General features: G+C 38.6%; 1 protein-coding gene across 13 annotated transcripts in view; it reads left to right on the forward strand.

Annotated features, from left to right (window-relative positions):
- NFIA (nuclear factor I A) overlaps positions 1-15,878 on the forward strand; it is a 558,292-nt gene that overhangs the window by 392,796 nt on the left and 149,618 nt on the right. For all 13 annotated transcript variants that reach the window (XM_020789879.3, XM_020789880.3, XM_020789883.3 and 10 more), the window contains one exon: positions 9,596-9,670. In XM_020789879.3, coding sequence (XP_020645538.1) covers positions 9,596-9,670 — 75 coding nt within the window. The remainder of the gene's footprint in view (positions 1-9,595; positions 9,671-15,878) is intronic.

Here is a 15,878-nt window from a genome sequence, read left to right on the forward strand (position 1 = left end):
TCCCTGCTCCCAATTTCAACCGAATGAGGACACATACTGGGGTGGGAGGGAACCGTGGCTCCCTAAGAGGCCGGTCGCTTTTGCTTTCAGTTTCATTTTTGCTGGAGACATTCAAAAGAAAGGCATTCAAAATACAAGCTTCATGACCCCACAGGCACGCAGGTAATAAAGCAACCCAAGTCTGAGGGTATAAATCAGTGATTCCCAATCCCAATAAATTGCAAGGCTATAGTCCGGTCATGCTGACTGGTGAAATTTTTGACTGACTGGTGATACATTCTAAAATTTTTCAAGCCCTGTGCATCATTCTTTGGTCTTCTGGATAAAACCAGAGTGAAGGACTTTTTCTCAGAGAGCCTTCTTCCTTCAAAGAGGAACATTTTGGAACCATAGCAAAAATCTTAGAAAACTATGCATCCTAGTTAAGAATCACCACTTGCTGATTGACCTCATACAGGAATTTGTAAGTAATTTGAATGCCCAGATTTCAATAAAATATATTTATGATATATTGACATCTTTGGTTGAGTGGTTGATTGCAGTAATATCCTGTCCTTATTAGTAAATGGCCTAATGGATGAAGAGGATTTTGAACCCATATGCTTTATTCTCCTGTCATGATCTGATGTACACAACTGCAGTGGTGGTTCTCAGGAATTAAACCATTTCACAGCTTTTCCGCATCAACTTCTTACCATGTTTCCCTGAAAATAAGACAGGGTCTTATATTAATTTTTGCTCCAAAATATGCATTAGGCCTTCTTTTCAGAGCATGTTTTATTTTATTTTTTTCATGTACAACAATCTACATTTATTCAAATACAATCATGTCATCTTCTTCTGGTTGCTGCACAGTGGTGGAGGGTGGGGTTTCACTTAACTAGGGCTTATTTTTGGGGTGGGGCTTATATTATGAGCATCCTGAAAAATCATACTAGGGTTTATTTTCGGGGAAACAGGGTACTTAGCCTCCTAATTCCCATGAAAGCAGAAAGAGTGTACTTAGTTTTTCACACATGGCATTTCCATTTTTGCTTTATTTCTGTAAAATAAATCGTGATACAGTGTAATATGGTGTTGTTCATCTGAGGTTGTATTTACCTAATTTTCAAACCTGCTAAGGACCAGATAATTTTATTGTGCCCTGATACGTAAAACAATAGAATTCAAAGAGGTGGTATTTTCTTTTTTACATGACTGTACAGTATATATTTTGGTAATACAGTCCCCACAGTTATCAAACCTAACTTATTTTTCAGGGAATTCAGTTTTCTCTTTTAGTTCTAGTATGAGTGTGGAAGATCTTCCAAGACATTATACCGCGTTTCCCTGAAAATAAGGCAGGGTCTTATATTAATTTTTGCTCCAAAAACGCATTAGGGCTTATTTTCAGTGGATGCTCTTTTTTTTTTTCATGTACTACCATCTGCATTTATTCAAATACAGTTGTGTCATCTTCTTCCGGTTGCTGCTCAGTGCTGCACAATGGTGGAGGGCAGGGTTTCACTTAATTAGGGCTTATTTTTGGGGTAGGGCTTATATTATGAGCATCCTGAAGAATCATACTAGGTCCTATATTTGGGGAAACATGGTAGACATTTTATTTGATTGATTGATTGATTGATTGATTGATTGATTGATTGATTGATCGATTGATTGATTGATTGATCAATTGATCGATCGATCGATCGATTGATTGATTGATTGATTGATCGATCGATCGATCGATCTGGTACCACAAATGAGAAAGCTCATCTTCTGGTAGATGTTTTCATGGCCTCCCTTGGCATGACAACCCAGAGGAGCGTTGCCTGGGAGGATCTCATGGTGCAGGTCAATGTTCTTGGGGCCAGTCATGCCACCAAGTAACTTTTAAGAAGGTTTTTCTTGAAAGGGAAAAAAGCAGATCAAAAGAGTATCTGTATTACTCAGCACATCTTTTGGGGCTGTGAAATGTTTGTCTGATTAGCATGTGTGGGTTTTTTTTTTACAACTATTTATGTGTAAGGGGAATTTTGATGCTAAAAAGAGATGACACTGAGAATGTTGATTTCTCTCCCTCTTCTTTACCTCACAGAGAGTAACAAAGTGAGAGTGTGCATGTCTTCATCTTTTAGGACTTTCAGGTCTAGGGGACTATGAGAGTTTTTGTGTGTTTTACACATTTTAGCACCTATTCAGTGATGTTAAAAAATTGGCAGAAGTATTTGTTGTGCAAAACTGTCCATATTTTTCATTGAAGAATACACTTTAGACACAAAATGCAAAGTATTTAACATACAGTGCAATGCAAAAAAAAATTGTTTCAGAAGTGAAAATTCTTGATGGGTTAACCTATTCTTTTGATGGGGTATCTCAATATGTTGAGATACCCTTTCTCGTCAAGGATGAGGGGAAAATGCAAACATTTGTTTCATGCATAGTCTAAACAAAAGGAGAAAATGTATGCCATGCAAATCTTGGTTCTTTTTTTGAGGGAAAATAAAAATGGTCATATTTTCTACCCCTTTTCTTCATCCCATAAACCCAAGTGTCAATTCTAAAATAAAATGAAAATGGGCCTTCGAATTGCTCACAGGAGACTTTCTCTACAGCATGTGTGTCACAAATCATGTCATTTTCCAGTAGCCAGGCTGCTGCCAGTGGGAGGCTCAGAAATGCTTATGTTAATCGAAAATTTTAATTCCAAATCAAATTGACAGTTTACACATGGTGAGGGATGCCTCTCACCATGCGGCTTCTCCCCCCCCCAAAAAATAATCCCACCCCTAATTTCAAGAGTATGCTACACTGGGCAAACTGGGTGCTACTTGGTGTTATGAATGTTGACTGCAGTATTTGCAAATTTATAGGTCTCAGCTTATTGGGCATAGGGAGCAGCTGATCTCAGGAAGCCCTTAGAGAATAGGAAACAGAAGGGGATGCAATAAGACTAGTCCTTGGCACAAGCTGCTGGAGAAATGACAGGTATTCAGTAAACATCATTGTGGCACAAGGGAAGATGTGAAAGAAGGAGGAGTCAGGTAGCAATAAAGACGGTGCTGAATTCATTCTCATGATTTCAGCTCTTGATTGGTTTGAATGTGTAAATAGCTCAAAACTATAAAATGACCTGAGATTTATTTTTATGTGACCAGCTGGAGAAATGGGCAAGCCATGTTTTCTGACAGATTCATAGATGTGTCCGAATTGTCTGCAAATAGAAAATAGACTAATATTAACGTTAACCCAATGAGATGCACTAGATTCATTTGCATTATATTTTTAAATTTTAAATATTTGTAAAGATGCGCAAGTTTTTGGGACCACCATATTATTACTGAATAGGATTAGATGATTTTTTTAATTGATGAAGGAACATTGAAGTCGATAAATTTTCCCAGTATCTAACCAAGGTAGTGGTTTTGCTAAACCTGTGGTGTATGCCTGTATTTATTTGCAGATTTTGAACTAAGAGTGAATGAGATACCATATGCTTGGGAACATATACATATTATACTGACATACCCTTGAGAAAACTGGGATACGCTGCATTTCTTTGTTAAGTTGGCACTCAGTTACAAACCCAAGTTTGAAGACATAAAAATGCTGACACCATTCTGACAGAATATGACTTATTATGTGAACAATACTGGAATTGTGTTGAGATCATGTGCTCTCCCTTTTCTTGGTGCAGCCAGGAGGAGGCAATCCGAAGCTTTCATTTAGCCACAATTTAGCATGGTGTCTGAATCCTGAATCCTGCCAACCTAGCGGTTCGAAAGCATGCAAATGCAAGTAGATAAATAGGGACCACCTCGGTGGGAAGGTAACAGCGTTCCGTGTCTAAGTCGCACTGGCCACGTGACAACGGAAACTGTCTTCGGACAAACACTGGCTCTATGGCTTGGAAACGGGGATGAGCACCACCCCCTAGAGTCGAACACGACTGGACAAAAATTGTCAAGGGGAACCTTTACCTTTACCTGAATCCTGAATGGGGATTAATCTTAAATATAGTGTAGTGGTATACTAGTCCTAAGCTTGCCCAAACTTGCTCACATAGTGATAAATCATGGTTTCTGAAAAACATTCCCTCTGATTTTCAACCCCACTGAGTAGAGCTCTGTCCCTCTCACAAGTGACTTTGCCTCCGCCCAAGCACAACTTCTCCCTGCGTGGGGTTTAGTCGTGATTGGAACTGAAGGGGCTAAAAATGGTTATGGATTAGGAGGAGCCCTGTGCAGAAGGAGGCGGAGTTGCACATGTGCAGGTGCACATGTTTCTGACTATGTCTGAATCAGCTCTTTCCCTCTCAGTATCATTGCTGTGCTTATAGATATCTTGCTGTTCATTCACACAGTTTTTCACTTATTGGATTGCTAATTGTGAAGACACTTAAGCAGTTAAAATATGACAACACACATTTCTAAGATGATAGCTGGGATTTTTATTGCAGTCAGCCAAAGAATAATGACCGAGGTGGTCAAGAAAAAAATACAACTTTTCCATTATTTTCTTGGGTGGGGGGGCTTTCTTTTTTACAACTGTTTTTTCTGAGGTCATAAACATTCTGGAATGATTAACCTTCTCTAGGTTACATCCCATTTATTTTGAAAGGATTTTGAAAAAAATGTATTATAATCAAGTATGTCAGATAGATTAACATAAAAGGATGTTTCTTGTAGTGTTTCCTTTTGGATTGGAAGCATGAAAATGCTTTAAAAACATTACCAACTGTTGCTTTCAAAGATCTGACTCCCTAAACAGTGTCTATACTGTTGATTTTTCTATTAAAAGTTGATCAATTTTTATTTCACCAAATACTCCTGTTTGCCTTTTCTTATAATAACATTGGATGGTGCCATTGCCATTATATTATGTCATCCTGTCAAGCAATTAGATATTAAGTTAGCTGTTTGAGACTTCAGCCCTGAGCATTTTTTCATAAACCTAATGACCTTCTGTGTATACACGGTCATGCACCCCATGCACCCTGGGACAGCAGGAAGATAGGACCACTAAGAGATGCAGTGGTAGGGCTAGGGACTGTGGACTCACTGTCTCTCCATATGGTGGCAGAGCACACTTTCAATAGGGTGCATCACTGCGCTAAATGTACAGTTGTTTGGTTTATTAGAAAAGTAGCTTTGTATTGTCAACTTGGACTTCTTCCCTTTTTAATCTCATACGTACAGGCAAGTTCTTGCTGAGATGGCAAATGTTCATCTGGGCTGTGCAGCTATCGAGCTGTGTTGCTTTTAGTGCCATAAATGCATGTTTCTAGACGCAGGCGGTTGATCTGACTAAATCATGCAGGTATTCCTCTACAGACAAATTGCCATATTTGCTGTAGTTCTGAAAGGACCTTCATTAAGTGGGGGATTTGTGACATATATCAAAAGAGCACAACACTCCTCCTAATATTGCATGTTGTGAAGAGTTAACAAAACTTGCATTATTACACTCTATTAAGCTGGGACCTAGGAGACAATTTCTAATCAATGCTCTGATCTGGACAGGCCTTTGTATAAGGCCTAGGATCTTGTGTTCTCTATTCACACATGCTCACTTCCAGCTGTTGTCATTGAAATCCCACATAATCTCTCCAGGTCAAAGGGTAGTCATCCATGACTGCTGCAGTTAAAAGGTTATGCTGATTTGTGTTGTCAAATATTGGCTCTTTTTTCTTTTAGCCACTTGTATTCTGCTTTTTTCAACAGGAAAAAATCCAGTCTAGAATTGTATTACATGGCTTTCAAGTCTTTAAGATATCCCTCCATTGTACTAACATAATTTGGCCTGGATGGTCTTATCCTTTTTTCCGTATTCTTCAAAGAATTTTCTGGTGGTTCTTTAAAGCTTTTCTAATGTTGTCTGTGCAGTCCAAGGAAACTTCTGGTAGTACAGACATTGTGGGTTCAGTGGCTTCATAGTTAACTTTAAAAGAGACCCGTCATCGGGGTGGGTGACAAAACAGCCAAGGTTAATTAATTGTGTTATCGTGAGTTGGAGTGAAAAAATAACCATTAGAAAAGAATTGTAGCGGGAGCAATACAAGGAAATAATGTGAAATACTGCATTTCAGTTTACAAATTTCTTAAAGGAATAGAAATAAGTTTAATGTAGTAAAACTCTTGGATTTGGGGGCAACAGCAGTTCAATCCCGGATATGTTTACTCAAAACTGAAGCCTATTAATTTCAGTAGGGCTTGTTCCCAGCTAAGTGGGTGTAGGATTGTTCCTTAAATAATTTTTTAATGTATGGATCAAATTGTGAAGCTTTTTAATAAAGTGGCATGGGCAGAATAAAGTACGATGTGCCGTCTAATGATCATCACCTTCACGTAAGAGTGTGTGATTGAATACCTGTATATTCCACAGTGAGACAAGACGTTTTCGTAGCCTTCACTTCTTTTTAAAGTTGAAATCTTTTTTTTACCTTGCTGTAAATAAAGTTAAGCACAATGAATGAGAATTCTGGTGGTTTGGGGAGCTTTTTGTCCGTTCTCTTTCTCGTGTGGCAGTGACACTGAATTCATCTGCCCGTTGGCAGGTAGCAAATTTGGAAGGGAGATTTCATTAAGTGGCTAAACTTCATCCCGGCGTACACACAGTGCCTCAGGAGGTATATGGTATCATGATGCAGTGTCAGCCTCAAGCAGATTGTGTTGTTGGCAATATTGAGGGATGGGGGTTGCAGTCTCCAAGATGAGCTCCACCTCAGGAAACAAATTTAGGAAAAGCTGTGAATTGCTGCCACACAGATCCGAACTTTCAAAAAATTATTATTATTTTTGTTTCTTCATCTCTTTTTTTTTTTTGCTAATTTATTTCCACATTTAGTAGGACCTCTTAGAAAATTCCAGTTGTCTCACTTGTATGCTATGATTCATAACACAGTTTATATTTCTGTCATAATTTACTGGCAAACCTGACCCCAAAAAACTTTTGTATGTAATTGTAAATATCCTGTGTCAACATAGGAGAGGGCCAAAGATTGTAATGCAGTTGAAATATAAGAATGTCACAGATTTTGTGAAGATTTCTAATGCTAAAGTACATGGCAATCCAAATTAATGTCCTGAATGTAGTGTGCCCGGTGTGTTACAGCTTCGCTGCCACATCAAAGTGTATGACTGTGACAAATGCTTGACCTGCTAGACATACTGCTAGGAAAGTCAAGATATCTTTGCAATGATTCTCCCATAGTGTCCCTGTAACTAGTGTCATAGACACCTGATTTGTAAGTATTATTAGGAGTTACTGGCTTGACATTGTTTGTGAAACAGAGCATTATCTAGGTAGGGGATAATGCCAAGAGGAATCAAGTTGTGGTTAGAGTAGGGAAAGCCTTCCTTTGTAATCAGGCATTTGGTTAAGATAATAGGCTTGAGATTCTAATTGATCATTACTATTTTAAGATTTTTAAGATGTTGCTGTTTATTAAAATACTTCCTATCACAATACCTTTCTGAGTTGGTGTTGCACTATGATAAATGGGAAAATGATGTTTAGAGGATATGCAATTAAAATTTTAAATATGCATTCCAAAAATGTGTGTATACGTACTTCAGTATTGTGTGTTTTTTGCACGTGTTCCCTTGGATTTTTAATGTTGCTAAGGTTAGAGTCATGTTTTTTGAGGGGCATATTTACTCGTCTTTTAATACTTACATTACTATTGTTTTTAGGTAATATTAATCTTTTAGACCATCTCTGTAAGGTGCTGTGCTGGGGAAAGCATACTATACATGTTGATTATAGAGGGAAGGTGTAAAACGACTATGGAGAATGTGCATAATGTCTAGTTATTCTGCACATTTCTGTTCAGTCTTAAGGTGCATTAAGGTGCACCTTAATATATGAAAGGCTTGTATTCAGTAATGACTAGAGAAGCAATCCCTTCCTGAGATTAAAAGCATACACCTGAGTTACGCCGGGGTAATTTATGATTTGAGGATGCAGCTCACTGTAGTAAAGTCTTCATTGATTTCTGTGGATACGTATTGTATTCTGAATTTATTCAAGAGCTTAAAGCTCTGACCTTCAGCTTACATGAGTAGCTATCTAGGGGAAACATTAGCTAATAGGCTGGCAGGACCCAGACCCTTCACGCAGCTTTCAGTGTTTGCTGCAGACTCCGCAGCCCTGGGTGGTAGAAGGCAAAAGAATGCTGGCAAAGCCGGTGTCCTAGCCTAGTGCCTGTGGGTTGCAAAATGTGCATTCAGCATTGCATTATTTATTGGGAAATCAGCTGAAATGTGTTGCCTGAATCAAGAAAGTCCATAGGTTGCTTCTAATAATGCTTTTGCAGAAACAGACTGGCAATTTTAGATTCTGATAAATCAATATGTCATTCTAGTTTGATTAATTCCTGCAGTTCAACAAATAATTATAAAGTTTGGGTTTGTTTTATTTATACTCGTTTGTGTGTATGTGTATGATATACAGGAACTTGATTAAAGAAATATTGTAGTCTGTATTGTTTGGAAGTATATATAATGAGATCAGTTCTTACTTCTGATAATTTTAGTGTATCTTGACATACAGAGCCTTTTAATTAGATTTAGTAGTATATGTGCATGTGCTGGAATTGGTGGCCTTAATTAGAACAACCTTAAAAGGTATGACACTTATCCTACAGACAAGAACGACTTTACAGGTCTTTTAATAATCTCTTTATCCTCAGATTTCTTTGACCCTGATTTCAAAAGCGATAGGTCATGCCACCCTATCAGCCACAGTCTTCTCACTGAAGTTCTGATATGTATTGTACTCACTGTGGTGTCTGGATTCAGCCGAATTCATTCGGACAGAATTCCTTATGTCCCACTTGCAGTATTTGAGAGCTTCTTGTTTTGTAATTGATTATACTCAGAAAATTAAATTAACATTTGGTGATAGACATGTTTTCACAGAAGGGAAATACTGTTCCGGGAAGTGTAATAACATTTTGATATAAAATATCTTTTACATAAATGGAACAGGCAGGCAACAATATACTCTGTCCTTTAAAGAAATTCAGAGAAAGATCTTTTGCAAAGGTCAGGTTTCCTTTTTGAAAAGCTTGCTTTAAATAGTTTTTTAAAAAATCTCTCCTCGCTCCAGTTCTTAAAAAGCATCCTTGTTTGAGATTTTTCAACAGCTGCGATTTTGAGATTTTCTGAATGTAACCTCAGAAAATGAAGAATACATCTTTAAATCTTGTTTTGCTTGAATGAGTGAATAGCTAATCCTGATCAGATGTTTCTTTCTAGAATCATGTTTAAAACGATTATAGAACTTAGCTATCCCATCTGATTCCTGGGTACAGTGTTTTAATTTCAGTTGTTAAGTCGTTGGGGTCATCTGGGGTAACTGTTTATTAAAATGAGCTTCCTTTGTTTCAGATTTCCATCTGTGATGCTTTAATATGTACAATTCCGTTTGTTAATGTGTCATGTTAACTTCCCTAAACTCTAACCATGTATCTGCCTACCTAAACAGCAATTAATGATAAGTGGGAAATTAAATATTCAATTTATTTCCTATTATACACATACCAAAGTATTTGAGAATACTGTTATTAAGAGCTTAAAGCTAATCACATCTATAATTTTCTTCTGTTTTCTAGGACATTTGGGCTTCCAAGACAGTTTTGTCACATCAGGCGTTTTCAGTGTGACTGAGCTAGTAAGAGTCTCACAAAGTAAGTATAATTTCTGATTATGGCAGAATATTTTCATTTTAAATATTCTCTTTCTTTGATTTCTCCAACCCAGATAATTACTATATGAGAAGTTATGTGAACTAGATCATTCTTTGCCAGTGCTTCATGATGTACATATTTGTGTTGTGTTTCTAATAGAACCTAGGATGTACCATATTGAAGCACTAAAATCTAGAAAATGTGAAGCTGGACTGTTCATTCTCCAGCCTGCAATCATACTAATTGCTGCACCAGAAAAGTAAAAACACATGTTCAGGCTCTATCGTTTGCCTTAAAAAAAGAGTTTGTGATGTTGCACTGACAACAGCAGCTGGTCAAGATGTGCATTCTGGCAGAGGTTAGTCACCATCCTAGTTTGCAAAGGTTTTGTGTTTAGATTCAATTCCCACAATGCCTCATACAGTATGACCAGTGATTAGAGTACAAGTGCTCTACCCTGAAATGTCAGTGGGTGACATATCCTACTCCCTGAACCATGAACAGCTTCCAGCTTTATTGTATCACAATAACATTTGTACATAGAGATGGGCACAAACTGCCAGTTTGTGCCAGTGCAGCAAACAACCGAACAGGTCTTCTGCACTTCGGCATCCCACTCTCTCAGGGAAAGCATCCACTCAGAAGCAGCACCCTGTGCAGCATGAGTTTGAAGCAAACAAACCTAACTGGAACATCCGGTTGCTTCTACAGCGAGGAAACAAATTTGACATAATTTTGTGTATTGGTTCCTTGTGTATAAATTTCTAGGAAGAGGGTAGGTTCAGTGGATGACAATGATTGGTTCTCATTGCTTTACTCCAAGACATCTTGCTGTCCGAGTCAGAAGACATTAGTGTTCTCTCCCCAATCCAGCAGCAGACACCAACAAAACAATTGATTCTGTTATGCCAGTGACAACACAATATTTTCTACAATGTAGATAGCAGGCTAGCTTCAAGGGACAGGGCAGAGTAAATGTAGTATATATGGCTTTGCTGTCTAACACCTCTCCATCATTTCTGCTTCCTAAGATGGCCACCTCACTCTGCCTTATGATGGGGTCAGACCTGGCTAGAGAAATACGTACCAATTTTTTAAAAATCTTCTCATTGTGCAACTCACTCAAGTACATATCAGGACTGTCCTATCGGTCTGAATCTACAGTTAGAGAAAAACTGAACTTTGTGTGAAATGTGGCTTCCATCTAGTATCGTCATAACTATTGAACACTTTCTGAGCCAGTGTCTGTTCTTTCAAAGATGTTTAAAAATAGATACACTTTAAAGTGAATAATGTTGTACTTCAAAGTATATTTTGAATAGTTTTATAGCATTTTTATCTTATATAATATGAACCAGTTGGTAATATTGCAATGTTATGTTATACAGTACTAATATTATAAAGCAATCACAAAGGAAACATATTTTCAAAAAGTTAGCCATCTTACTCTGTTTTCTCATGTTTAACCAAAGCGCACATGCACACACATATATACACAAACAAAAATATTGTGGCTCTTTTAAGTTTAACATGTCTATTACATTGTGAGCTTCCATGGGTTACAGTCAACTACCTCAGACACATGAAGTACAATATTTAAACTACAGGCTTATATACACAATGTACATGGATAGGGAGGAAATGAAATGGGAGCAGAAGATGGCAATATCATTATTACCTCAGATAATGAACTTTTGGAGTATTGATTTAGATGAAAATCTTGGCAATAGATGGAAAAATTGACTAATGCAAATGAGCAGCCGGCTGATACATACACAGTGCTGAGGCTTTTGTCTTTGAAGTGTCGAAGCAACAAGTTTTGCTGTCAGGAAAGATGTGAATGTGCGTGGATGGATATACAGTTGGTAACCAGGTTTGTATCAGAGGCTTGTTCCTGATTCTGTATCCATGTTGTACAGTGGTGCCTCGCTTAACGGACATAATCCGTTCCAGGAAAATCGCTGTTAAGCGAAAACATCATAAAGCAAAAATAAAAAGCCCATTGAAACGCATTGAAAACCTTTCAATGCGTTCCAATGGGCTTAAAACTCACAGTCCAGCGAAGATCCTCCATATGGCGGCCATTTTCGCTGCCTGTATAGTGAGGAATCCGTCTCTAAACACAGCAGGGAGCCATTTTTTAACCCGGCGGTCATTTTGAAGCCGCCAATCAGCTGTTTAAAAAACATCGTTTTGTGAGGAATCAGTTCCCGAAGCAGGGAACCAATCATCGCAAAGTGAAATTTCCCCCATTTAGACCATCGTTTTGCAATCACAATTGCGATCGCAAAAAGACCATCGTAAAGCGGATTCATTGTAATGCAGGGCAATCGTAAAGCGAGGCACCACTGTATAGCCTGTTAGGTATCAGTAGTTGTTAAAGATATGGAGTGGACAGTTTATGTCTGTCAGTGAGCCCAGTGTGCCAGCCAAGACCTGTGAAAGAGGTGCATTATTGTTTTGAATGAGCTCTAAGTTGGTGAGTTATCAATTGTAATAATAACAGTTCTGATTCACAGGCCTGTGCTTGCTTGTAGATAGCTTCTCAGCTTTAAACAAATACTGATGCATAATGGTGCACATGGCATGGATGCAGAAACAGGATCCAGATCCTGCTATAGGATGATGCAATATACTCTGATCAGCAGCAACATTAAAACCACCTGACTAATTCCATAAATGTTCAATTGGAATGAGATCTGGGAATTTGGAATTTGGCTCAGTACTCTGAGCCCTTTGTCATGTTCCTCAAGCCATTCCTGAACAATTTTTGCAGTGTGGCAGGTGTATCATCCTGCTGAAAGAGGCCACTGCCATCTTGGAACATCATTGCCATGAAGGGTGTATGTGGTCTGCAACAATCTCTAGGTGGGTGGTATGTGTCAAAGTCCCAGCAGACCATTGCCCAAAGCATCACTGCTCTGCCATCCTTCCTCCCTCTAGTGCATCCTGCTGTCATCTCTTCCCCATGTAAATGGCTCACACGGACCTAGCCACCAACTTGATCTAAAATGTGATTCATCAGACATTCTTCCCATTGGTCCGTGGTCCAGTTCTGACATTAACGTCCACATTATAGGCACCTTCAGCAGTGGAAAGGGTCATCATGGACATTCTATGCAGTCCCATATGCAGCAAACTGTGATGCACTGTGTGACACCTTTCTATCATGGCCAGCATTAAGTTTTTCAACAATTTGAACTATAGTAGATCCTCTGTGGAATCAGACCAGGTGGGCTAGCCTTTGCTCCCCCACATGCCTCAATGAGCCTTGGGTGCCTGCAACCCTGATGCTGGTTCATTGGTTGTCTTTCCTTGCACCACCTGTGGTAGGTGCTAACTACTGCATACCAAGAACACCCCACAAAAATTGCCATTTTGGGGATGCTCTGACCCAGTTGTCTAGCCATCACTATTTGGCACTTGTCCAAGCCACTCAGATCTTTTCACTTGCTCATATTTCCTTCTTCCAACACATGATATTTAAGAACTTACTGTTCACTTGCTGCCTAATATATCCCGCCCCTTGACAGGTGCCATTTTAAGAGTACTTTATAATCAGTGCTGTTCACTTCACCACTTCAGTGTTATGGCTGATCAGTGTATATTCCTACCTCTGCTCTGTCATTACAGGTTAAAAAACTGTAACTTAAGAGTGTCAGGGGTTCTTTTACTTATTAATCTTCTAATGTGGTGATTATCAAATGTGAAATCCTACACTGAACCCCACAATTTGCTAATTGTGTCAGCTATGCTATTGTTAACATTGATAATTGAAAATATCCACAGCCTGATAGCCTACTGTATTCCTTTACTAACAAATCACTGCCATTTGTCCATTATCTGTGTATTCACCTGATCATGTGTCCTTGTATAAACATGTCAGTCGTATTGTCTCACTCTTATGCATCAAAAAATGGGCTTGTTCCCCACAAGCTCACCTTAAAATATAGCAGTTAGTCTTTAAAGTGCCACAACATTTCTCTCTCTCTCTCTCTCTCTCTCTCTCTCTCTCTCTCTCTCTCTCTCTCTCTCTCTCTCTCTCTCTCTCTCTCTCTCTCTCTCTCTCTCTCTCTCTCTCTCTCTCTCCCCTCTGTTTTGTTTTGTCTTATTTGGTTGCACAGACTAACATGGCTTCTTCTTCAAGTTCTGTTGTGATGTACACCATCTTCTGCCAGCATTGCTACTATGCATTCTATATAGGGCAGACAGAATGGACTCTGTGCTAAAGACTAAGCAAACACAAATCTGACATCAGAAATGACAATGTAGAGAAGTCAGCGACAGAACATTTTAACCTCTCAGGACACTCTATCACTAATCGCAAACTGGCCATTGTAGCAAAAAAAGGAATTTCAAAGGGAAATCACAGCCGGCTATTTCCTGAGAGCAAAAATTAATTGCTTTCAGCGCTTCACAGACAGAAGCCTAACCATTGTGTATCAGCCAACAGACAATTTGCATTAGCTTATTACTCTGTCTGTTGCCTAGATGTTTATGTAATCAACATTTTGAAAATCCATTACTTACGTTCATAATGCCATTGTCATCTTCTGCATCTGATTTCACTCAATCACTATCCCTGCAACAACATCCATTGTGTATATAAAACTGTGGCCTAAATACTGTATGGCACATGTTTGAGAAAGTGAATTGTAATCCACATAAGTTTACACAGAAATAAATGTGTTAGTCCTAAAGATGTCACAATACTTCCATATTGTTTTAGTTATAAAGATCTCTTTATGCACAATGGGGCATGTTTTGTATTTATACCACCAGTAAATATGTATGTTCAGCATTTATATTGTGCAGCACCAATTGTTTTTATAGCCACAGATTTTATGATCCTGCAAATATAGATTCATATGTGAGTGCAAAGTCATGTCCAGTCTTTGGGAAACAACAGCTCTGCTGCTTCTATAGATATATAAATAATCAAGGGCTTCAGATTTCTGGGGTCAAACATGTGTGGAATTCTGCCTTTTTCAAAGCCATTGCTTTTGACCTTTAAAGAATGCTAATGCCCTTCATCTGAATGACATGCTGCAGTATGATCATTACCAGTTGGTCAATAGTCACAAACAACAATGAATTAGGAGTACCTGTCACCACCTTGTTCCATTGATCAAAGGCTCCTTGATTGTATTTTACTATGACATAATATAGGCATTCCAAGGAGACATGGACTCCATTGTCTCTCTGGTGTTCTTCTGCTTTGATGTCAGCTGAAATAAAGCCAGGGAAGTTAGTGCTATGGTGATTGTCCTCTTTAGTGAAAATTTTAGTTGAAATTCTAAACTAGCTTTCATAAGTATCATCAACACCTTTGCTGGTAATTGCAGAAAAGAGGCCACTCAGTGATGTATCTTTATTCCCCTAAACAATTTCCCCATTTATTATAGTGAAAGTTGCATGCATATTTCACTATATGTACAGATGTGTCCATTTAACTGGATGGGAACCATGCACTCATCTAACAATACTTCAGCCTTCAAACCAGTGTACTGTTTTTCACCCCATCCCACCCCATATCATTCTTGTGATATTATATTAATGCTTTCTTTCAACATATATTAAAATTATACTTAACATTTTGCTTCAGAAATACAATTTCAGGGCATCTGGAAAATCCAAAAATGAGTGACTCTTGTAGTATTGCAGCCTGGCACTGATGTGTAGTCTGTGGTTTGGAAAGTAAGTTAAAACAAAAGATAGGAAAGCTGTTGTCATTGCCGTATGAAGGTATAGCATACATTGAATCTCTGGCAAAAACAAGCTAGAACGAAATGTAAACAGTGTTAGATTGGCATGAGGTGGCACCCTAGTGTTTGAAACTTGCAATAGTTATCTTGCTGAGCAGCCTGAATCACTGTTGCTTGAAAGCAATAAAGCAGTTAGTGATCTCTCATGTAAAGCCTGACTCTCCACAGATACCTTGGGAAGTCAAACCTCTCTGCCTTATGACCTCTTGACCCAAGGATGTTTGCAAGGAGAGGGCAGGACAGCAGCTTCTCTTGTCATTGATATAGTGCTAAAGGAGGCAGGAATATATGCTACAAGAAAGAAGTAAATAATCGACGATTGGCCTATTGAGCTGCCATGGCCATTTTGGACTGTACTGTTTGTGCTCAATCTGCTACATCCCAGCCTGCCATATAAAATATTAAGATCCAGGAAGGGGGTTGGTGCTCTTGTTGCTTATAGC

This window comes from Pogona vitticeps, chromosome 4, assembly GCF_051106095.1.
Source record: "Pogona vitticeps strain Pit_001003342236 chromosome 4, PviZW2.1, whole genome shotgun sequence".
Taxonomy (NCBI): domain Eukaryota; kingdom Metazoa; phylum Chordata; class Lepidosauria; order Squamata; family Agamidae; genus Pogona; species Pogona vitticeps.